General features: G+C 54.4%; 2 protein-coding genes across 6 annotated transcripts; one reads left to right on the forward strand and one right to left on the reverse strand.

The window, feature by feature from the left end:
- The first annotated feature begins 147 nt into the window (after nt 1–147).
- Nucleotides 148–16,003, forward strand: Iffo1 (intermediate filament family orphan 1). Of its 5 annotated transcripts, none has more exons than XM_051207934.1 (9): nt 158–976; nt 4,517–4,577; nt 4,662–4,757; nt 5,976–6,116; nt 7,228–7,385; nt 7,516–7,636; nt 7,854–7,952; nt 13,606–13,736; nt 15,107–16,003. In XM_051207934.1, exons 1-9 carry the CDS (start codon nt 201–203, stop codon nt 15,201–15,203), a joined length of 1,680 nt encoding a protein of 559 aa, XP_051063891.1. In that variant the 5' UTR covers nt 158–200; the 3' UTR covers nt 15,204–16,003. The 5 variants fall into 5 exon arrangements, with proteins under 5 accessions (XP_051063893.1, XP_051063894.1, XP_051063892.1 ...); XM_051207933.1 differs by having other exon boundaries at nt 159–976; nt 15,103–16,003; XM_051207935.1 differs by lacking the exons at nt 7,228–7,385; nt 7,516–7,636 and having other exon boundaries at nt 155–976; nt 15,103–16,003.
- Nucleotides 16,004–16,654: 651 nt separating this feature from the next.
- On the reverse strand, nt 16,655–20,341 carry Gapdh (glyceraldehyde-3-phosphate dehydrogenase). Its single transcript, XM_051173031.1, has 9 exons — nt 20,249–20,341; nt 18,365–18,464; nt 18,079–18,276; nt 17,870–17,985; nt 17,700–17,781; nt 17,459–17,610; nt 17,298–17,376; nt 17,025–17,206; nt 16,655–16,914 (listed from the first exon to the last, which is right to left on the reverse strand). Exons 1-9 carry the CDS (start codon nt 20,269–20,271, stop codon nt 16,845–16,847), a joined length of 1,002 nt encoding a protein of 333 aa, XP_051028988.1. The 5' UTR covers nt 20,272–20,341; the 3' UTR covers nt 16,655–16,844.
- Nucleotides 20,342–21,952: the final 1,611 nt, after the last annotated feature.

Consider the following 21,952-nt stretch of genomic DNA (forward strand, 5'->3'; position numbering starts at 1 on the left):
GTTGACTCCACGGACCCGGAAGGGTCCAGGGATAAACCTCTAATGAGGGCCTTTCATTGGCTTCCTCTGGTCCCGCCCTCATGACCTTTGCCCTCCTCCTGGGCTGTCTGATTGGTTGTTCATGTCCTGCAGGCGCCTCATTGGCTCTTATCCTCGCTCTCTGCTGCACTGGTCTCCATCTCCCAGCAGAAGGCGCAGCCATGAATCCGTTATTCGGTCCCAATCTCTTCCTCCTACAGCAGGAGCAGCAGGGCTTGGCCGGGCCGCTGGGCGACCCTCTGGGAGGTGGTGACCACTTTGCCGGGGGAGGGGACCTCCCCCCGGCTCCGCTTGCCTCGGCGGGCCCCGCTGCCTACTCGCCTCCCGGGCCTGGTCCGGCGCCCCCTGCAGCCATGGCTCTCCGCAACGACCTGGGCTCCAACATCAACGTGCTCAAGACCCTGAACCTCCGGTTTCGCTGCTTTCTAGCCAAGGTACACGAGCTAGAGCGCCGGAACCGGCTGCTAGAGAAGCAGCTGCAGCAGGCTCTGGAGGAGGGTAAGCAGGGCAGGCGGAGCCTGGCCCGCCGCGACCAGGCGGTACAGACCGGCTTCATCAGCCCGATACGGCCCCTGGGGCTGCCCCTGAGCTCCCGGCCAGCCGCTGTGTGTCCCCCATCAGCGCGGGTACTGGGCTCCCCCGCCCGCTCGCCAGCCGGACCCCTCGCTTCCTCTGCGGCCTGTCAGTCATCATCCTCCACCTCCACCTCCACCGCCTTCTCCTCGTCGACCCGTTTCATGCCCGGCACTATCTGGTCCTTCTCACACGCCCGCCGGCTTGGACCGGGACTGGAACCCACGCTGGTGCAAGGGCCTGGCCTGTCGTGGGTACACCCTGACGGGGTGGGCGTCCAGATCGACACCATCACCCCCGAGATCCGCGCACTGTACAATGTGCTCGCCAAAGTGAAGCGGGAGCGGGACGAGTACAAGCGGAGGTAGGGACCTGGAAAGTAGGGACAAGATTCAAGACATGCCACACACAAACACGACGGGGCAGGGAGTTAGTGGGGAGGTCCCAGACCGGACCCAACAATCATGGTAACAAGAGTGAAGCTCCTGCTATGATTGCAGTTGGATGGATGCAGGGGCCCCAGAATCCACAGACCGTTCTAGTCAGACTCGTGACTAGAAGCATTCTAGAAGAACACTGGGAATTCATACTTTTCTCCTGGCATGTCTCCCTGTCTTATGCGGGCTGCAGTGTTTGCATGACTCTGCTAACTGTGGGGTGTTGTGTGGTATGAAAGGGAGCCATATCCAAGAGAGCGCTGCATCTGTGGGTCCTGTCTGGCCCGGCTCAGACCTTGGGGCAATTTCAGGATATAAACTCCATACTTGAGGTGAAGGATGTAGTTTTCATTTTGGAGGGAAATTAAGTGAAATTGGAATGAGGTAGTAAGGAAGCAGCTGCATCTGCCCAGGCTCCCCTTAAGGGAAGCCCAGGTGGCAGGTTGGTTCCATTCGAGAGGCTCAAGGGTTCCAGAACCTAAAGGCATTGCTTGGAACAGTCAAACAAACAGGGAAGAGAGAGAAAGGGTACAGGCTATCCTAGGACAAGGAGAAGGGATGGCGGTTGTCAAAGGGCTGGTAGGGAGGCTGTCGCAGAGTGATCGTGAACAGAGAGCCAGCAGGGAGATGGTAATAAGAAAAAGTGGAGAACCTGGACACACCCAACAGCAATAGAGTGTCAGGACCAGCCCGGTGTATTCTGGGGATGAAGGTTTGGCTCTCTGAGAGGAACCCTGCCTCCAACAGGTTGGCACAAGACTTAGGAGGAAAGGATGTCACATTGGAATGCTGGCTGTGTACCAGGAAGATTCACTGGGTGGCTGGCAGCCGGGTGATAGGAAGGGCTCACAGGCAGAGTGAGGGCTTTGGAGGTTGACCAGGCTGTGGTTGAGGAGGAAGACAATAGGCTTAGGGCCTCAGAATCATAGCTAATGTGACCCTTTCGGGCTAGCCTGGACTGCCTGTGCAGGCCAAGGTGGCACAGATCTCTGTCTGGGTAGCTGTGTGTGGGGAACCATCTGGAGGCCCTGAGAACACAGTGTTGGGTCTGGGATGACCTTCAGGGGTTGGTAACCCGTTAGCATCCAACCGATTACATGTATTGGCACTTTCTGAGGTTCAGTCCTCCCCTCTGGCTTCCATGACTGAGGCCATGCTATAATTATCTTTGGGCTTCTAGTTGTCCCAGTATTTAGGTACCACCCAGAACTAGGCTGCACCTGGCTCTGCCCCCACAGAGCTTAATACAGGCGATAGAACACTTGACAGTTTGAGAGTTCTGCCATAACCCTAGGAACAGCTGCCCTTCTCCGGGGCATCGTTAAAACAGAGGGTATTTGTCCTTGGTGCAGCTGTCCAGGGCAGCAGCGAGTTATTCCTTGGGGATTGATTATCTCATCTCTCTGCGGTCCATTACTGTGCAGTGGGTCCTGTGACTAGACTTGCACAGTCTGGTCTGTGACACCCTTCCACCCCAGAGCCTCTGTCTGCCTTCTGGGCTCATTATAGCAACACTGTGCTCCCCATCTTTAGCCTGGACAGAATGGGAAGCTTGAGTACTAAACTGGACAGGAGCAAAGCCCCACCCCCAAGTCCTAGTGCCAGCTCTTTTGCCTGTGTGGCCTTTTTGTGGGGGTTCAGTGTTTTCCAACACAAGAGTGACCCCTGCTTTTTCTCCTCCACTCAGAGATAGGACTTATTTGTAGGAGAGGCCTCTGGTAAATGCAGAATGTACAGCAATTGCCCAAATTCTACCCAAGTTATGGGAAGCTCGCAAAAAAAGAAGAGAAGGTGAGAGAGAGCTGGACGGAAGTCAGACTGCAACCATCTGTGTGTCTGGGTGGAGAGCAAGTAGAACCCTCAAGAGTGTCCAGATGATTCATTCTCAGACCTTTTACCCTGTGTGATTTTGCTCATTAATCATCATCTTGCCTTCTCATGTCTTACTCAGATTTATTTAGTTCACTATCAAATGGGATCTCTGGCCTCCCTGATGCATCTCGGCCAGAGGTTTAACCTCTTGTCAGTCCTGTGTGTTCCCTCCAGAGACTCGGCAGACTCTGGGCCCTCGGGAGACCATTTCCCATCACGTTGTAGATGAAGGTCTCATCTAAGAAAGCCTGTAGCTTGAGGCTAGCAGGGTCTGTCATTGCCAGGACAAGCAGATACGGGGGTGGTGGTGGGAGCTGGCAGGGAAGGGGATAGAGCCGAGCTCCATGGTCAGCCGCAGGGTGGTGGCTAGGCTGGCCGCCTCTTCCCCCAGCCAGCTGGGAGGGGCAGTGGGGAGTTATTAATAGGAACACTGCAGTGCAGCTGGGAGTGTAGAGACAGGGAACCTGAGCAGTGAGAGGCAGGGGAGAGGAGGGAAGGGCCGCAAAGGGCTTAGTCCTCCTGACTGCAGAAGCTGCCCTCTGCTGCTTCCTTCCCCCTGATCTCATTTTGAGCCTTCTCCTTCAGCTCCCTTGCCCTCCTTTCTGAGGCCAGAAGAATTCTACGCAGAGCACAGCCAGAAGTGATGAGCTCATGCACCAAGTCTTTGCGTCCGGCCGCTGGTTCAGCCAGCCTCAGGTTCTGAACCTGCAAGGCCAAACAACACCCTACCTACTTTCCATCTCAATGACAGGGTGGAATGTGCCCTTAGCCCTGGGTATTGCCCCCGCAGGCTCTGCCCCATGGCGAATGTGTCTTCCAAGCACCTGGCGAGCTTCCGGTTGAACTCTGGTTGAGAGTTGCTATACTGCTTAGCGCTGCCTTCCTACACTCTGGTTCCCTGTCCCTTGGGTGTGATTATTTAGCAATCCCTAGCTTCTGATGGCCACTTCTTTCACGCTGCTGGGGGGGGGGACATCATGCCAGCCCTGTGGCCTTCTTATAGCTCACTTCAAGGGGCTGGGCGGGGAAGAACTTTGTCCCTCACAAGGCTGCTGAGCACCTCTTGATCCAGCCTGTGTCCCGCAGATACCTTCACAGGTTTAAATGGTACCCAGGAGGCAGGGCAGCAGGCTAACAAGCTCTGTTCTGTGCGGGCAGGAGCGGGAGACCGGATCTGTGCCGCTGAAGGTGGGAGACTGGGTTGAGGGGGGGGCTGGTGGAGTGGTGTGGGCAGGAGGTGGGGGAGTGGGGGATAAATCCAGCCAGACAGCTGGTGGAACTGGGCCCACATGGGGATGGGTACTGCAGAGGGCCAAAGTAGTGGCAGTTGTTCTGAAATATAGTCCTGGTACGCGGTCTGGAGGTCCCTGGCAGACAGTTGGTGATCTCAGCCCTTGTCAGGAAGTATGGAGCCACCCAACAGCTGCAGCAGCCCACTGGCTGGCCGCCCAGCCCACACATTCTGTTCTTCACTAATTCCCCTCAGGGAGCCAGGCCTGGGGTCTGAAGCCTGGGCCCAAGAGGGAGGGACAGGAGCTGTAGTGGCAGGAGGAGGGCCCCGGGCCATGTTCTCTCCCCCTCCCAATGTCTGTCAGGTGGGAAGAGGAGTACACAGTGCGGATTCAGCTGCAAGAGCGAGTGAATGAGCTCCAGGAGGTGAGCGTGGTCACCCCACTGCCCTGCTTCCCTCCCGTGCCCCTTCCCACATGACGTCATGCCCGCATTTCCTCCCGGCTGTAGGAGGCCCAGGAGGCCGATGCCTGCCAAGAGGAGCTAGCCATGAAGGTCGAGCAGCTGAAAGCGGAGCTGGTGGTCTTCAAGGGCCTCATGAGTAACGTGAGTTCAGGGTTCCCGCGTGGCTCTCAGGGACCCTCGGGTGGCCTGCTGCCCCTGGCCCTTCCGTGTTCGGGCCCCTCCCTCTCCCCTCACTTTCCCATGCTCTTCAACACTGTCTTCTGTCCGTAGACAAGGAAGCCATTGTCCTGTCTGCGAGGCAGCATGTGCGGCCTCACCATTACAAGAGGCTGTCAAGCAGTTAGTGAACACATAGTGAACACTGTGCTCTCCAGTGGCTCACACCTGCAACCCCAGCACTTGAGAGGTGGAGGCAGAACCATCAGACAGACAGGGTTCAAGACCAGCATCAACTACGATAAAAACAAAACAGAATGTGCATATAGTATCCCACATTGTGGGGACATCTGTTGGGTCCGGCCCACCTGAGAGGAGAGGAGGAGTGTGGATTGAAAAGGGATGGCAAGAGACGAGAGAGAGAGAGAGAGAGAGAGAGAGAGAGAGAGAGAAGAGGGCAAATGAAGCGGAGCCATTTCTATGGGCCCCGGCATATGCACGCTCTGGAGCCAGCTGCCTAGGCTCCCTTGTGAGTTGTGCCGCCTGCTAGCTGTGTGGCCCTGAGCCCACCATGCCTCCTGTCTGGCCTCATGTGAGGACTGTGCAAATTAAAGGGAAAGACCACTCAGGGTTGTCTTGAAGAGGACAATGCCCCCGGCTGGTGCTTAGTGCTAGGCAAGTGACGTAAGTGCCATTTGTCATCGCTTCAGTACTTTCTCCGCTTCAGTACTTTTGTTTTGTTTTTGTTTTTTGCTTTTCCAGACAGGGTTTCTCTGTGTAGCCCTGGCTGTCCTGGAACTCACTCTGTAGACTAGGCTGGCCTCGAACTCTGCCTGCCTCTGCCTCCCAAGTGCTGGGAATAAAGGCGTGCGCCACCACTGCCCGGCTGTCCACTCTTATCCCAGGGGTGTCTTTCCAGGGACTTCCATTTCAGGAGTATAAAAAACTGTGGTTCAAGGGAGGCCCCTGCTCATCCTAGCCTAGGTCAGTATTGCCTGGGGGTCTAGTGTCATGAGCTGCCTGTGGATGTGCAGTGAGGTAGGACGGGCCCCTGGGAAAAGGGCTGTGCATCCAGCGGGTCAGGGACTTTGTGGAGGAGGCGGCAGTGGTTTGCTGCAAAGGATGAAGATCTTGCTGAGGCTTTATCAGTCCCGGCGGGGGGTGCTGGGCATCTCCTCAGCCTTTCCTGTGCTCTTGGTACAGAATCTAACAGAGCTGGACACCAAGATCCAGGAAAAGGCCATGAAGGTCGACATGGACATCTGCCGCCGCATCGACATCACGGCCAAGCTGTGTGACTTGGCTCAGCAGCGCAACTGTGAGGACATGATCCAGATGTTCCAGGTGAGGGGTCTGCTGTCCGGCCGCAGCTCCTGGGGCTAGGCAGGTGGAGAAGCTTCTGTCATGGCTGGCCTGGCTCTCAGGCCCTGCTACCCTTCACCTCTGGGACACAGCTTGGCCCCTGGGGCCCTTGGTGGGACTAGGCTGGGAGGAAGGGACAGCCTCAGAACAGAGGTTTTGGAAGCCATCTCTAACTCCATCTCCCCTCCCCCCTCCTCTGTCTGCTTCTCCCTGCTCTGTCCCTCTCATCTTTCCTCTGGCTTTCTCCATAGAAGAAGCTGGTTAGTGTGACCTCACGCGAGCTTATTGTCCCGGTCCCGTCTCTAAGCCACCCCGCCCTCAGTTTTGAGCCACTGAGCTCTTCAGCTAGACGTCTTCTTCCCGTTCTGCTGTCCTTGCTCCTCCTGTTTTTGGTCTCTTCCTCGCTGGTTTACCCTCTTTTTCCTTCTCCCACTGGCCTTCCAGATCTGGATGTGATTCAGGTTCCCCATAAACACAGACGACCTCCTCGCGGCCCAGAACTGTTTTCAGTTGAGGTCTCTCACGAGAAAGAATTCCAAACTAAACAAAGCCCAACTCCTCTGTAGCCATTAAACACCTTTCTTTTTCTAAAGATTTATTTGATGTGTGCGGGTGCTCTGCCTCCGTGTCTGTGCATCACATGAGTGCCTAGTGCCCGAGGGTGCCAGAAGAGGGCTTTGGATTGATTGCCTTGGAACTGGACTATGGAGGGCTCTGAGCTGCCATGTGGCTGCTGGGAATTGAACCTTGGTCCTCTGGAAGAGCATCCAGTGCTCTTAACTGCCGAGCCACCTCTCTGCCCCCACAAACACATCTTAGTGTAGTCACCATAAGCCATTTCTCTCCTTATCTTACTTAGCTCTATTTTCTGTTTCTCCTTCCTTCTCCGTCTGCAGCTCTGCCCTGTCTGTGTGTGTCTGCCCATGTCTTAGTGACTCACTCTCCTGTTTCTGTTCCTGTCATGTAACTGTGTCTCTTCTCTGTTCGCCCCTCCCTTCCTGCTGGCCCTGCTCTGCCCTGCGGCCTCCCTGCCCAACCTCTCCTCATGCACCCGGCCTCGCCTCTGTAGTCTCTACACTTGTCTCCCATTAAGGTCCCGTCCATGGGGGGGCGGAAGCGGGAGCGCAAGGCTGCTGTGGAGGAGGACACCTCCCTGTCGGAGAGTGATGGGCCCCGCCAGCCTGAGGGGGACGAGGAGGAGAGCACAGCCCTCAGCATCAACGAGGAGATGCAGCGCATGCTCAGCCAGCTGTGAGTCCCGCAGGTCCATCCCAGCTGCCCTCACCAGATGCACCCAGTCCCCCGAGGCCGGAGCTCCCATAGTACCTTGTGCCTACTCAGAGGCCCCCACGCCCTTGACACACGGGTTCCCTGTCTCTAGGAGGGAGTATGATTTTGAGGACGACTGTGACAGCCTGACTTGGGAGGAGACTGAGGAGACCTTGCTGCTTTGGGAGGATTTCTCAGGCTATGCCATGGCAGCCACAGAGGCCCAGGGAGAGGTAACCTCCCCTCTTGGCCTTAGGCCCCTCAGGCTCTGCCTCTGTGTCCTGCCACGTTGTCTGCCTCCCGTTCTCATGCTCTGTCCCCAGTGTGGCTCTCTTCTTCCCCTGGCTCCTCCCCAACCCTGCCTGTGTCCTCTCTTCTATCTCCTCTAACCAGACTTTCTTTTCTCTCCCCGCCTTGGCCCGCCGATGCCCTTCTCCTGCCCCACTGCAGCAACAGCAGGAGGACAGTCTGGAGAAGGTGATCAAAGACACCGAATCCCTGTTCAAAACTCGGGAGAAGGAGTACCAGGAGACCATTGACCAGATAGAGGTAAGGGGGTTGGCGGGGGCTCTGTTCCCGGCGCTCACAAACCAGGCTGGAGGTATGCTGCTGGCCTCCTCTCTGCCGGACCCCAAGACCAGGACCCTCTACCTGTTAACAGGAGGGCTGTACCCCCTCCCCCCCAGTTGTGGCAGCTCTTGAGACTTCAGGACCTAGAGGCAGAAAGATATGGGTTCAAATCTTGCCTCTGTCACCACTTAGAAAAAATCTTTAGTCTCCTTTCTTTTCTGTTTACTTTACATGTATGTATGTATGTATGTATGTATGTATGTATGTATGTATTGGGCAGGGGAGCATGTGCCTCTCATGGTATATATGTGGAGGTCAGAGGACAAGTTGAAGTGAGTTCTCTCCTTCTACCATGTAGGTCCCAGGGATCAAATTTAGGTTGCCGGGCTTGGTGGCTTGTGCTTCACCTGCTGAGCCACTGCTTACCAGCCCCTTGTTCTTTCTTTTCTTTCTTAATATTTTGCAGGGGAGGGGGGTGAGACAGGTTTTCTCTGTGTAGCCCTGGCTGTCCTTGATCGCACTCTGTAGACCAGGCTGGCCTGGAACTCAGAGACCCACCTGTCTCTGCCTCCTGAGTGCTGGGATTAAAGATGTGGGTCAGCATTCCTGGCTCCCACCAGGGTTCTGTCTGAGTGGCTGTTTCATTGTGTGTGTGTGTGTGTGTGTGTGTGTGTGTGTGTGTGTGTGTATTTATGTATTTACAAGTTCTTATCTTGTAGTGTAGGTTGGCCTTGAACTTCTGGTCCTTCTGTTCCCATTTGCTAGGTTATGGGTGTGAGCTGCAACACTTCAGCTTTGTACTCTGTGTGTGCGTGTGTGCGCACGTGTGCATGGGCATGCAGATGTGCACACGTGTGCATGTGGAGGCCAGAAGACAAACTAGTGTTCTTCTTTGGGTGTGGTTAACTTTCTTTTTTAAGATTTATTTATTTATTTAGAAAAACAAAAAAACTTTTTATTAGCCAGGTGGTGGTGCCACCTTTAATTGCAGCACTGGAGAGGCAGAGGCAAGTGATCTCTGTGAGTTTGAGGCCAGCCTGGTCTAGGAAGCAAGTTCCAGGACAGCCAGAGCTGTTACACAGAAAAACCCTGCTTGAAAAACAAAATAATTTTATTTATTATGTATAGTGTTCTGTTTACATGTCTCCCTGCCTACCAGAAGAGGGCGCCAGATCTCTTGTAAACCACCATGTGGTTACTGGGACTGAACTAGGTCCTCTGGAAGAGCAGCCAGTGCTCTTAACCTCTGAGTGGTCTCTCCAATCCAGGTGTGGTTAACTTAAATAAATACATACATAAATAAATAGATAAATAAACAAATAAATAAATAAATAAGACTGAGATGCCTCTTGCTGGCCTGGGACTTGCTAAGTAGGCTTTGTTGGCTGACTAAGGGAGCTCTAGACGTCCATCTGTCTGTGCTGCCTCAGCTTCGGGATTACAGTGTGCACTGTGCTGTTTAGATTTTTTTAATATGGGCTTTGGATCCACTCAGATCTTCATGCTCATCAGGTAAGCTCGCGGTGTGCGTGCACACACACACTCCTTACCCCTGGAGGCCAAAAGAGGGAAGAGGGCATCAGATCCCCTGGAGCTGGAGTTCGCAGGTGACTGTGAGCCTGACATGAGTCCTCCCCAGGAGCAGGGAGTGCTCTGAACTCTGAGCCATCTCTCTTAGCCCCCATACAGGGTCTTTCTGTATAGCCAAGCTGGCCTCGAATTGGAGGCAATCCTCCTGCCTCAGCCTGCTGAGTGCTGGGGTTACAGATGTGGACTGCTGTGCTAAGCTTGGGCCTGCCTTTTTATTTGTCAGAAGAGATGGGCATGTCTCTCCCCGCAGGCTGGGTTATTAGGATGATCAGATAGAGTGAGGCACGTGGCACTTGGGACAGGATCTGGCAGGTTGACATGCAGTACTGTGCACTGTTATTTCCGGGGACACCCTATGCACTCGGGCACTCCTACCCCCTTGGCTCAGCCTGTGAGCTCCAGGAGGAGAGAGTCTCCCTTTGTTTCTGAGCCCGGGGAGTCCTTTATAAATCTCGATGGAGCTGGGGTTCTGACCACCCTGCTGAGCCAAAGGCAGGTTTGTAGGGAGGAGGTCAGTGTCAGAGGACATTGGGTGGGGCTATGTGAGCACTGTGGCTGGGACCCTGATGTGTGACTGAGGCAGGAGACGAGTATCAGCCTCCCTGCAAGCCTGTGGTGTATTCCCATGCTTGTAGGGGTTCACCCTGTTTGCATTTTGAGAAGTTATTTTCCTGTGTTCTCAGACCCAGAACACATCAAATGAACATACTATCCTCAGCAAAAACCAGGGATTTTGTTCTTAACTCAGAAAGTTCTGAGTTTCAGAGGCCCAGCCAGTGTTCTGCCACCAGCTGAGATTTGTCTGGGGACAAGTGACCCTCTCCCATCGCCTCGCCTCGCCTGCGCATGCCTCTTACTGCCCCTTCCCTTCCTGGCTTCCCTCCCCAGGTTGTGCCCACCCCTTTTTTATTCCATGCCTTCAGCCAGGTAGGGGGTCTTACCTTAGCTCAGTGACTGGGGCTGCCTGCTGCCGTGTGGTTCATCCCCCAGACCACAGGTGCCTAGCTATAACCATGATCTGGTAAGACAGGGAAGAGCATCCTGGGCTGGGACTGTAGCTCAGTTGGTAAAATGCCTGCCCAAATGCGTGAAGCCCTGAGTTTGATCCCAGTATCGAATGAAACTGGGTGTGGTAGTGTGAGCCTGTAGTCCCAGCACATGGGAGGTAGAGACGGGGATCAGAGGTCCACTGTCATCCTCCGCTACATAACAAGTTTGAGGCCAGCCTGGGCTACATAATCCTTGTCTTTAAAAAAAAAAAAAAATATTCTGAGCCAGGCAGTGGAGGCACACACTTTCAATACCAGCACTTGGGAGACAGAGGCAGGCAGGTCTCTGTGAGTTTGAGGCCAGTGTGGTCTACAGAGCGAGTTCCAGGACAGCCAATGCCATTATACAGAGATACCCTGGCTCAAAAAAAAAAAAAAAAAGGGTGGTGGGAGGAGCATGGCTTTGAAGTTGTTTCTGAGTTAAGTGGCTTCTGTCCTCTCTGGAAAGAATGACTTGAGAAGAAAGGTGAAGGGAGCTCACTTGGTAGCTTTGGTGGCAGGGTTGCTCCTCGGGCATCTGTAGTTCCTTTATCTGTAGGCCCTTAATCTCTCAGTGTTACTGGGTAGAGCTGCCCATTGCTGGACAGTAAAGCTGATGATGGGGGCAGTTTTCTTCCGGCCCTGGCCCTGGATCTCCCCCATCTACCTCTACTGCTCTGATCTCCCACGATGAGTCTGGAATTTGGGGGCCGAGTTGTTGAAAATGTGTTCTAGAATGTTCCCTTCAATGTGTAAATTAGGCTGATGCACGGGCACCCAGAGGCCCCTGTTGGCAGTGCTGGCTTGTGCTTTGAGAGACCATTTTTGCTTCACTTCTGTCTCTTGGAATAATGGGTTCTAGCCTTGTCCTTTGCTGTGCGCGCGCGCGTGTGTGTGTATGTGTAAGTATGCACCTGCTCGTGCATGTGTGCGTGTGTGCGTGTGTGCGTGCGTGCGTGCGGGTGGCAGCTGATCTCTGACCTGGAGTATCATTTTTCTCACTGGTAGCACAGACTGTTGTGGGAACAAGCATGCCTTTCAAGCCATCTCCACCACGGCTTACCAGCCAGCTGTCCACCAGATGACCCAGAATGCCGGTGTCCTGGCTGTCCCCTTTGTCTGCTCCTGAGGCTCATTTCCTTCTTTCTGCCCATTCCCAGCCTCTGTCCTGATCACTTTGCTGCGGGTGGCTTCCCACTGCTTACCTACATGCTTCACAGTCTCTCCTCTGCCTTCTCTTTGCTCTCAGGCAGCCAAGCAGACACCCCCCCCCCCGCCACAGCAGTTTGGTTCTCCCCTTCTGGCCCCTGGCCTTTGTGCCCAAAACAAAGAGAGGCAGCAGATTGTCTCTGGCCTAGATACTTTTCCGCCTCAGCCCACTTTTTCTCTGCCTCAAAACTTGGCTGCAGAGGCAGCTCTAGGGAGCAGCAGCGGGAGACGTTTCTTGATGCAGGGACCCCATTTCTTCCATGCGAAATTTCTGGAATCAGGATATATCTTGTAATCACTGGGTATGGACGTCTGTCTTGTGTGGGGAATGGGTCTGTGAGTGAGAAAATGGAGTGGAGTGAAAAGCTATAACAAAGCCAGGTTTCCTCCATTACAGTGACTCTTTGGGCTACTTCACAGTGAATTAGATCCAGCTGAGGGAGAGCTGGGTGGCACCAGAGATGGAGAGGCGAGCAGGACTCTGCCTACCCTTAGGAACTGAACTCTGAGTCACCGAGGAAGGCTGGTGTACTGCCTGGAGAACCGGGGTGAGCTGAGGCAGAGAAACCCAGGAGGCAGCAAAGCATCCATAGACCGCTATCTCTGTTCATGCCAGTGGAGTCCACTCGGCCCTGTCCACACGGACAGCCTTTCCTTGTTACTCTCTATCTTGCTTTTGGGAGCTGTAGGAATTGAAGCCAGGACCCAGGCTAGGCAAGGTCTCTCACAGAGGTGCATCTGCTGACTTTTTCTTTTTTTGAAAGTCTCCCATGTGGTTCAAGCTGTCCTCAAACATGCTATAGACCAGGCTGACCTTCAACTTCTGGTCCTCCTGCCTCCACCTCCCTAGTGCTGGGATTGCAGACATTTGACACCAGGCCCAGTGCAATGTGGTGCTGGGGATAGAACTTGTGGTTTTATTGCATACAAGCCAAGCAGACAAGCATACTACCAGCTGAGCCATACTGCAAGCCTCTCCACACCTTTAAACACTTTGAAAATTAAATTTTATCATTATTAATTGTGTGTGTGTATGTGTGTTCACATGCCATGTCCACCACGAGGGTCCCTGGTATCAAATTTGGATTGCAGACCTGTGCAGCAGGTGCCTTGTCCCGTGAGCCATCTGACTAGTCCTGTCTTGTTGCCTGCCCCTCCCCACACTGTTTTGTGTGTGGGTTTTTTGTTGTTGCTATTGTTTTTGGTTTGGTTTTTTTGAGACAGGGTTTCTCTGTGTCACAGCTCTGACTGTCCTGGAACTCATTCTGTAGACCAGGCTGGCCTTGAACTCACAGAGATCAGCCTACCTCCACTTTCCCAATGCTGGGATCAAAAGTGTGTGCCACCATGCCCGGCTTCTTTCGCCTTTTTGAGACCACGCTTTACTACTTAGGTTTTAGGTTTACACCAGACTGACCTCAGCTCCTGAGTGTTCTGGGTGTGCTCGCTGAACTGTGTGTGGTCTTTACTGCTCTCTTACAAGGAACTCAGGTCTCGCATCTAGCTGGCTCTGGGGATGGGGGGCAGTGTAGAGACTCCCAGGAAAGGGCTGGGCGGAGCACTGTCCTGAGCCTTTGCCTAGCCAGAGTGAGGGCCTGGAGTTAGATTGCCAGTAACCCTGTCCCCAGTCCTAGGGGAGACAGGCAGTCGTGGTATTGATGTTTTCTGCCACCTGTTTGCTTTCTTTTGCAGTCCCAGCCTTTACCTATGGCTGCCAGGCCTCCCGGGGCCCAGCTGGGCTCTAATCCCCTGTCTGCCTTGGGCTTGCTAACCTCCTCATCCTGCCCTGCCCTACTTTACTGCAGCTGGAACTGGCCACGGCCAAGAATGACATGAACCGACACCTGCATGAGTATATGGAGATGTGCAGCATGAAGCGGGGTCTGGATGTGCAGATGGAGACCTGCCGCCGGCTCATCACACAGTCTGGGGACCGGTAAGGACCTGCTCCTACTGGGCCCATGCCCTACGCCCAGGAAAGAAGGGTGAACAGAGCCCCGATGACCCGTGGGCAGCGATCGGGTCACATGTTCAAGTGGAGCTGTCCTTGGGAGTCACCTATAGCTGTGGCCCAGATTGATAGCTTCCTCTCTCTGCCCCTGCCCTGATGCCTGCCATTGCCCCAACTCTGAGTGTCTGAGAGCTGAAACCAGGCCAGGAACGAAGAGATACAGGGGCAGGTTTTTATCCAAAGTCTATCATGATTTATGTATTTGACCTTGTGTAAGAGTAAATTTGGGGTTGGGGAATATAGCTCAGTGGTAGAGTACTTGTAGCCTGTGTGCCTAAGCTTGTGCACATGCACACACACACACACACACACACACACACACACACACACACACACTGAGTAAACTTAAAAAAAAAAAATCTGGGGCATGAGAGATAGCCCATTGGTTAAGAGCACTGGATGCTCTTCCAGAGAAACCAGGTTCAACTCAGCAGTCACATGGCAGCTCACAACTGTCTGTAACTCCAGTTCCAGGGGATCTGATACCTTCACATAGACATACATACAGGCAAACACCAATAAACACAGAATAAAAATAAATTATATATTAAAAAACATGTAGCCCATGCCTGGCAGTACATGTCTTCAATCCCAGCCTTGGGTGGCAGAAACAAAGCTTGCCATGAATTTGAGGCTGTCCTGGACTACAATAGCAAACCATGTCTCAAAATGAAACAACCAGCAACAGCAACAGGTAAAATCTAAGGAACCACAGTAGCCAGGTGTGATGGTGCACACCTGTCATCCAAGTACATAGGTGTCACAGGCGGGTGGATTGCCACACGCATCAGGCCAGTCTCACCTCTGTACAGAGTTCCAGGCCAGCCAGGAATGCAAACTGAGACCCTGTCTCAAAACAGAACCCCAGCCCACTCCCCCAGTTGCATTAATCTACGCACAGTGTGTAGGATGTTCACTGGCTTTAGTGGCCTTTGCTCATCATCCCAGCTACTTTGGAGGCAAGAGGATTGCTTGTAAGCAAGAGTTGGGGGTCAGCCTTGGCAACATAGTAAGACAGTCCCCACCCCCACCCCTGGTGTCAGTGCATTGTGGGCTCGGGAAGCATCTCCATGCTGTGACCTGAGATTTTCTGATCTCTGAGCCTCTCAGTCTCCAAGATAAGAGGGCAACTGTTTCCTGTCAGGGTGAATGGGGACGAGTCTTCCCACTCCACTTCCCAGCCTGGCATCCAGCTGCACCCCGAAAGATAAGGCCATGGGAAGGAGTGAGCACGCAGGCCTCCTTAGGCTTCCTGCTTGCCCCAAGGTAACATCTGTTTTTTTTTCTCTAGAAAGTCTCCTGCTTTCACTGCGGTCCCGCTTAGCGACCCACCGCCACCGCCAAGCGAAACTGAGGACTCCGATTGCCATGTCTCATCTGATAGCTCCATGAGATAGGGACCAGTGCCTGGCTCCCTAGAGCTCACTGAGGCAGGGGTGGGGTCTGCAGAAGGCTCTGTCTTGTGTGCCACTGCATGAAACCTGGCCCTGGGGAGTCCCCCCGGGGTGTCTGGAACTAGGCTTGGCCCCACCCTTCCTGGACAACTCCCATCACATCGGGCACTCCGCCTTCTTCACTCGTGGCTCTTTGCTACTTCTCATCTTTGAAATGCTGCCAGAACCCTTGTGAGCCTCCCTTCTCCGTTTGTAAGGATGTGACTGTGGGACCTGCCTGCTCTCCTTGGCTATCTTGGACTTTTGTACTGGTGCTAACTGGCCCAGTCCCTGCTGTGCATCAGACTGGTCTGGGAGTCCCCGAGGCTTCCAGCATCATGTACACCCGGGAAAAGTTTTGCTTCCTCATAAGGCTTCAGGGGGAGGGGGCACCTGGCCTTCTGTCCCGTGTCCAGGAGCTCACAGCTGCCCACCTGCCTACCATACAGGAAATGCAGCTGTATAGCTTTTCCTCTGGGAAGTACACACAGAGAACTCAGTGCCTGGGCTGAGAGAGGCGTCCTGAAGGCAGACGGTGCTGGGAAAAGGTGAAGCTCCGTCCTGCACATGGGTGGCCGTGTGCTCAGGGCCTGTTTCTCTAAGGATCAGCTGAGGGAGTGCCTCTGTGACTATCAAAACCGACAGGTTAAGATGTTTCTGACCTTGGAAAGTAGGGGACCAAGTCAGGATGTCTCAGTAGAGGCCATGCTAAGCTGACATTAAGTGGAATCTTCAAAATGAAGGAGTATTTATTGAGCACATCTGTGTCACTGTCTTAAGCACTTTCTGCTGGGGTTTTTAATTTTTAGGTTTTCCGAGATGGGGTTTTTGTCCTAGACTATTATTCCAGGTTGGCCTCAAACTCGGATCCTCCTGCCTCTGCCACTCCAGTGCTGGGATTGCTGGCATTAAAGGCATGCACCACCACTGTCCAGCCTGAGATGGGATGAGGAACTGGATACAAATGAATGCCCCAGAACCAGAGCACTTAGCTGCATCAGACCACACTTGAAGATAGTAACAGCTGCTGACACTCAGCTCAGCTGCTCCAAGATACAGTGTAGTCATTTCCACTCAGATACATTTTCACTGTATTTGGCATCCTTCCAATTTTACCCAAGGTCTCCAGACACAATTGACCTTTGTCTGCAGGCAAAGCACACAGCCATGAACACACAACCCAAGCCTCAGTACTCCTGGTCCCACTGTCAATCCACTCCTCCAGGTGCTGGCACCTTTGGTGGTTTTTGCCCTGTTCAGGACAGGAAACCTGGGCATGTGGCTAGATGGTGACTCTGGACTTTGTAGCACTGTGTGGCAAGTGACAGAGCTATATGCACAGAATGTGAAGCCTTCCCAACCTTGCTAGGGCACAGCCCCCTCCCAACCCTGTATGGAAACACCAAGGAAGACAGGTGCAGTGAACTTTATTGATGGTACTCAAGAGAGCAGGGCTCCCTAAGCCCCTTCATTCTGGGGGTCTGGGATGGAAACTGTGAGGGAGATTAGTGTCGGGGGTTGTTGGACAGGGACTGCTCAGCAGCCAGGGCCTCTCTCTTGCTCATGTCCTTGCTGGGGGTGGATGGTCCAGGATGGGCTCTTACTCCTTGGAGGCCATGTAGGCCATGAGGTCCACCACCCTGTTGCTGTAGCCGAATTCATTGTCATACCTAGAACACATTACATTGGGAGGACAGTTAGAAAGGGTTTACTTTTTGAGCTGACACCAGGGTGTGCCAAATCCAAGTTACTCTTAAAAACTCATTTCTGACCCACATACCAGGAAATGAGCTTTACGAAGTTGTCATTGAGAGCGATGCCAGCCCCAGCGTCAAAGGTGGAAGAGTGGGAGTCACTGTTGAAGTCGCAGGAGACAACCTGGTCCTCGGTGTAGCCCAGGATGCCCTTCAGTGGGCCCTCGGATGCCTGCTTCACCACCTTCTTGATTTCGTCATACTTGGCCTATTAAGGGCAAAAGTCAAGATGCCCACTCCTGCCCCAACCTCACCACTGTATCAGAGACAACCCTCAGTCCACTCCACCCCAGACATACAGCTTTCTCCAGGCGGCATGTCAGATCCACGACGGACACATTGGGGGTAGGAACGCGGAAGGCCATGCCAGTGAGCTTCCTGCAGACACAGGGAGGTTTGGTCAGCCCCGATTACTACTGTCCCACACCCCCCCCCACACTCCCATGCAACAAAAGCTCACCCGTTCAGCTCTGGGATGACCTTGCCCACAGCTTTGGCAGCACCAGTGGATGCAGGGATGATGTTCTGGGCAGCCCCACGTCCATCACGCCACAGCTTCCCGGAGGGGCCATCCACAGTCTTCTGGGTGGCAGTGATGGCATGGACTGTGGTCTGGAAAACATGGAGGCCGTGAGTGAGGTCTTGAAAGGCACCCACCATAGACGGATCCACTGTCGGCAGGACAAAACAGAACTACATACCATGAGTCCTTCCACAATGCCAAAGTTGTCATGGATGACCTTGGCCAAGGGGGCTAGGCAATTGGTAGTGCAGGAAGCGTTGCTACAGAGAAGAGACAGGTTAGGAGGCATATCCGCCTGCAACCTCATCCCTGCTTACCCACTTTGCTAGAGCCCTCTGCCATCCTCACCTGACAATCTTGAGAGAGTTGTCATATTTCTCATGGTTCACACCCATCACAAACATGGGGGCATCAGCAGAAGGGGCGGAGATGATGACCCTCTTGGCCCCACCCTTCAAGTGGGCCTGCATAGAAGAAGCTGATTTCAGATCCAGTTCTTACTTTTTAGGCACTAAAATCACAGGGTTTCCCTCGTCTTCAGCCTGCTGGCCACTTACCCCAGCCTTCTCCATGGTGGTGAAGACACCAGTAGATTCCACAACATACTCGGCACCAGCATCACCCCATTTGATGTTGGCGGGATCTCGCTCCTGGAAGATGGTGATAGCCTTCCCGTTGATGACAAGCTTCCCATTCTCAGCCTTGACTGTGCCCTTGAACTTGCCGTGGGTGGAGTCATACTGGAACATATAGACCTGGGGGGAGCAAGTGAGGGAGGACATCAAGGGACTGATTGAGTCCTCAGACACCCCACACCCCGTGACCTGAGGGACCAGCACCCACCATGTAGTTGAGGTCAATGAAGGGGTCATTGATGGCAACAATGTCCACTTTGCCAGAATTGATGGCAGCCCTGGTAACCAGGCGTCCAATACGGCCAAATCTGAGGCAAAACAGGTGGTGAGTTAGGGCTAGGGGTCAGAGAGCTCATGGGTCTAGTCAGCACTGGGCCGACACATGCTCTTTAGAAAGCAGAATCCAGTTGTCCCGTAGCTGTAGAGGGTCCACAGAAACCATGGCCCGCTGTACATGCTACAACAAAGACAGCCCTTTTTAATGGAGATTCAGTACAGAATTAGGGGTATGTAAGAAGCAGGAAATTCAAGCTTTGTTTTGAATTTCCTTTAACAAAGCTGGCTGAAGCCTTACAGGTAGAACCCAAATACAGGGCATCTTCATCCTTAGGAAGCCAAGAGGTCTAATTTTATCTCCCTTGAGCAAATGAGGGCTCGCTGGGCTTTTATAGCACAGCCATTAAAATGGAGGTTCCTTTCCTGTCCAAGAGGTGATTAGGCTCAAAGCCTGGTCCATCCACCCCTCTCAACTCGTCATTTCAAGTCTCTAAGAGGTGGCTGTGTTCCAGTGCAGGCACAAATCATTCCCCCCTCATGCCCAGGGAAGCTTGTTCCTGCCTGGCTTCAGGTTACACCCCGTGGACAGGAAGGACTTGTGCACTCAGCATCATCAAGCTCAAAGGGCAAGGTTAAAGGTCAGAATGAGCTGGACAGGGTCAGCCAACCTGCTTCCTCCAAGTCCCTCCTCCTAAAGGGCAAAAGATCCAACCCCTAATCTGTGACCTCTAATTTGCAAAGCACCTGTCTTTGCTAGTTAAAAATCAGGAGCAGGAGCTACATGTGTGTAGGGGCCCGCTGGGTGGAGGAGCCCCGACCCCAGATACAGAAAGGTCAGGCAGCTAAATTTAACCTCAGATTAGGGTGGAGTGGGGAGATCTGGTTTCCAGAGGATGGGATGGGGAGAAGGGTAGGCTTCCGAGGCTCAGACACCCAATCCTCTTAGTGACCTTTACAGTCTGGCCTACAGAGTTTGGGTCAGGGTGTGATGGGGAGCGGAGGTTTTAGGGGATAAGGGGATGCTAGCACCGGAGCCATTTTGTGGTGGAAATTTTTTTCGGAACCACCATGACTCAGCTCCCCCCCCTCCCGCACTACGCCATAGCCACCACCTTTGAGGCTGGGAGGACTACTGGACTCTGAGTCCGCTTCGGTTCTCTGAGCAGTCTAAAAAATGCATCACATGCTCGAGGAAAATGAGGGCTGCTCTGAGTCTAATAAGGTGAGACGGCCTGTGAGGTAGAGGTCTCCGGAGAGCACGGAAGCCTTGCATCACCTGGCTTACAGGATAGAGGCGACTCCACCCGGCAGAGGGAGGGAGCGAAGGGTTAGTCACAAGCTAGGGAGGAGGAAGGCCAAAGGAAGGTTTCCTAACGGTGGTTCATTCATTTCCTTCCCGTTTGCAACATGGCGGCGGCCAGTCACCCTAAAGGAAGCCCTTGGAAGATGATGCGCCAAGGCGCACCTCACAGCCTGGTGCCACCGACCGGGGGGATGGGGCAATGGGGGAGGGGCTCCCCTCCTGGCACGTGACTCCTCAGGGCGCGAAAGTAAAGAAAGCCCCAGCCAGGGGATTAGGGGGATGGATCCTAAGCAGGCGTGCGCGTGGGGGATGGTCCTCCTAGTGAGGACTCCGGGCTGCTCATCCCCGCAAGGGCGGACCCGGAATCTTCGTCCGGTCCGATCGCTGACCTTGAGGTCTCCTTGGGTGCTGCGGCCACCCATCCACCACCCCACGCTATTGCAGAGTCCCCGGGTCAGGTATACGCAACGGAGTAGTGCCCGGAGCCCCACCCTAGCCCAGACACGAACTCACCCGTTCACTCCGACCTTCACCATTGTGTCTCAGAAACGAGGCTGCGGGAGAAGAAAATGAGATCAGCGTGGACCACGGTCACCAGGAGACCCCCTCCCCCCCCCCCAGCCTCCATTCCCGCCGCGCGCCCCATCACGTCCTCCTCCAGCCTCTGCAATGCGGAGCCCGGGCTTGGCCAGCGTTGCTCGCACCAGCGCCCCCAGTCCCGGACAGAGCGCACCCCATTCCCAGTTTCCGACCGCCCCGGCCACCTGCGGCCCACTTTGCGTTTTTCACCTGGCAATGCACGAAAAGATGCGGCTGTCTCTAGAACAGGGAGGAGCAGAGAGCACCGGGGAGGGCTGCAGCCCGTATTTATAGGAACTGGGATGGTGGAGGGGGGAGCTGATGACGCTCGCCCCGCCTCCCATCCTGCTCATCCAGTCTCAGCTCAAGGGCGCTGAGGCCTGAGCTACGTGCACCCGTAAAGCCGCGAGTAGCTGGGCCTCTCGGTTCCTCCCCACCCCCCGTCTCTTTGGACCCGCCTCGTTTTTGAAATGTGCACGCACCAAACGTGTGGGCTCGGGGCTGAGAGGGGGAGGGGAACTGAGATTGCCTCGCTGGGGAGGTGACCCGGTGATGGGGAACTGGAGAGGACCGAGGGAATACAGACTATGGACTTAAGGATGAGGAGTGTGCACCAAGGACATCCAGGACCCAGGGCCCTCAAAGTTGCTGCCAGGATAAAAGGGGAGGACCTTGGGAGCTGCAGGAACGGGGGAAATAGAGCAGAAGTGCGTGTCTGCCCACAGCTGCACTGTCGACCCTCTCCCCCTTTTTGAAAATGCTGCGGGAAAAGTTGAGGATCTTCTCGTTGTTCTTCGGTAGTGACATAGGCAAAAATAAGGAGCAGAGCAGAAAAGGCCCGGGAGGGGCCACTTTGCCTCCTGCGGGGGCCCTTCGCATTCGCGGACCCATCCCCCTCCCCACCGCCCCCCAACCCCCCACGCCTCCTGGCTTCCATCTCTGGGGCCAGAGGCCTGGCCTGTGCCCTGGGCCGAGGGCAAGGAAGCGGCTAGGGAAGCGGCCTGAAGGGGGCGGTCCCTACGCCGTAGGTCGGGATGCCCTGCAGCATAGAGACCTGATAATTGAGACTTACAAACAGGCCTCTGTGTTCACCAGTTAAGGTCTAGTTTGGGGCCCCGGGATGAGGACAGTGTCCTGGTTGTGGGTTGGAGGAAGCAAAGAAGCCTCCCACAGTGTCTCTCCTCAGAACCTGAGGGCTGCACCGCCCAGGCTAGGAGACACTGCCCCTTTCACCCACTACAGCCCCAGGGTGGAGAGCTGGACGTGAGGGCGGAAGTCCCTCCCCGTCCTGGGACGTGCCTACTGGTCCTGCAGCCAGGGACTCCGCTTTCTTGGCTGCCCTCGTGGAGGCAGGATGAGGTCTGAGAGGAGGGAAAAGTAGAATGGGTGGGAGGTATCACGCCCTGAGCCGGAACAGGCTGGCCCCAGCCCCTTCCCACTTGAAAAGGAGAAGGGGGTTCCTCCTCTGAAGGGTAGGGAGGTGGAAAGGGTGAGTTCTGAGCACTTGCAAAGGTTTGGGAGCACATCCACAGGTGCAGGGCAGGGGGATCCTGGGGCCTCTTTGCTAGGCCAGTGCAACTTGAGACCAGCTGCCTGCTCTTGTAGCTGAAGAGCCTAATTGCTAAGTTTAGCTGGCCT

The sequence above is a fragment of the Phodopus roborovskii genome, unplaced genomic scaffold, assembly GCF_943737965.1.
Source record: "Phodopus roborovskii unplaced genomic scaffold, PHOROB, whole genome shotgun sequence".
Classification (NCBI taxonomy): Eukaryota; Metazoa; Chordata; class Mammalia; order Rodentia; family Cricetidae; genus Phodopus; species Phodopus roborovskii.

Bases quoted from the DNA above. Each gene is read 5' to 3' on its own strand.
- Iffo1 (XM_051207933.1), top strand. From the start codon at position 201: ATGAATCCGTTATTCGGTCCCAATCTCTTCCTCCTACAGCAGGAGCAG. The intron at 977-4,516 runs GTAGGGACCTGG...AATGTCTGTCAG, and splicing joins CGGGACGAGTACAAGCGGAG to GTGGGAAGAGGAGTACACAG. The intron at 7,953-13,605 runs GTAAGGGGGTTG...ACTTTACTGCAG, and splicing joins AGACCATTGACCAGATAGAG to CTGGAACTGGCCACGGCCAA.
- Gapdh (XM_051173031.1), bottom strand. From the start codon at position 20,271: ATGGTGAAGGTCGGAGTGAACGG. The intron at 17,782-17,869 runs GTGAGGATGGCA...TCTTCTCTGTAG, and splicing joins AACTCTCTCAAGATTGTCAG to CAACGCTTCCTGCACTACCA. The intron at 17,611-17,699 runs GTATGTAGTTCT...CATGTTTTCCAG, and splicing joins GCATTGTGGAAGGACTCATG to ACCACAGTCCATGCCATCAC.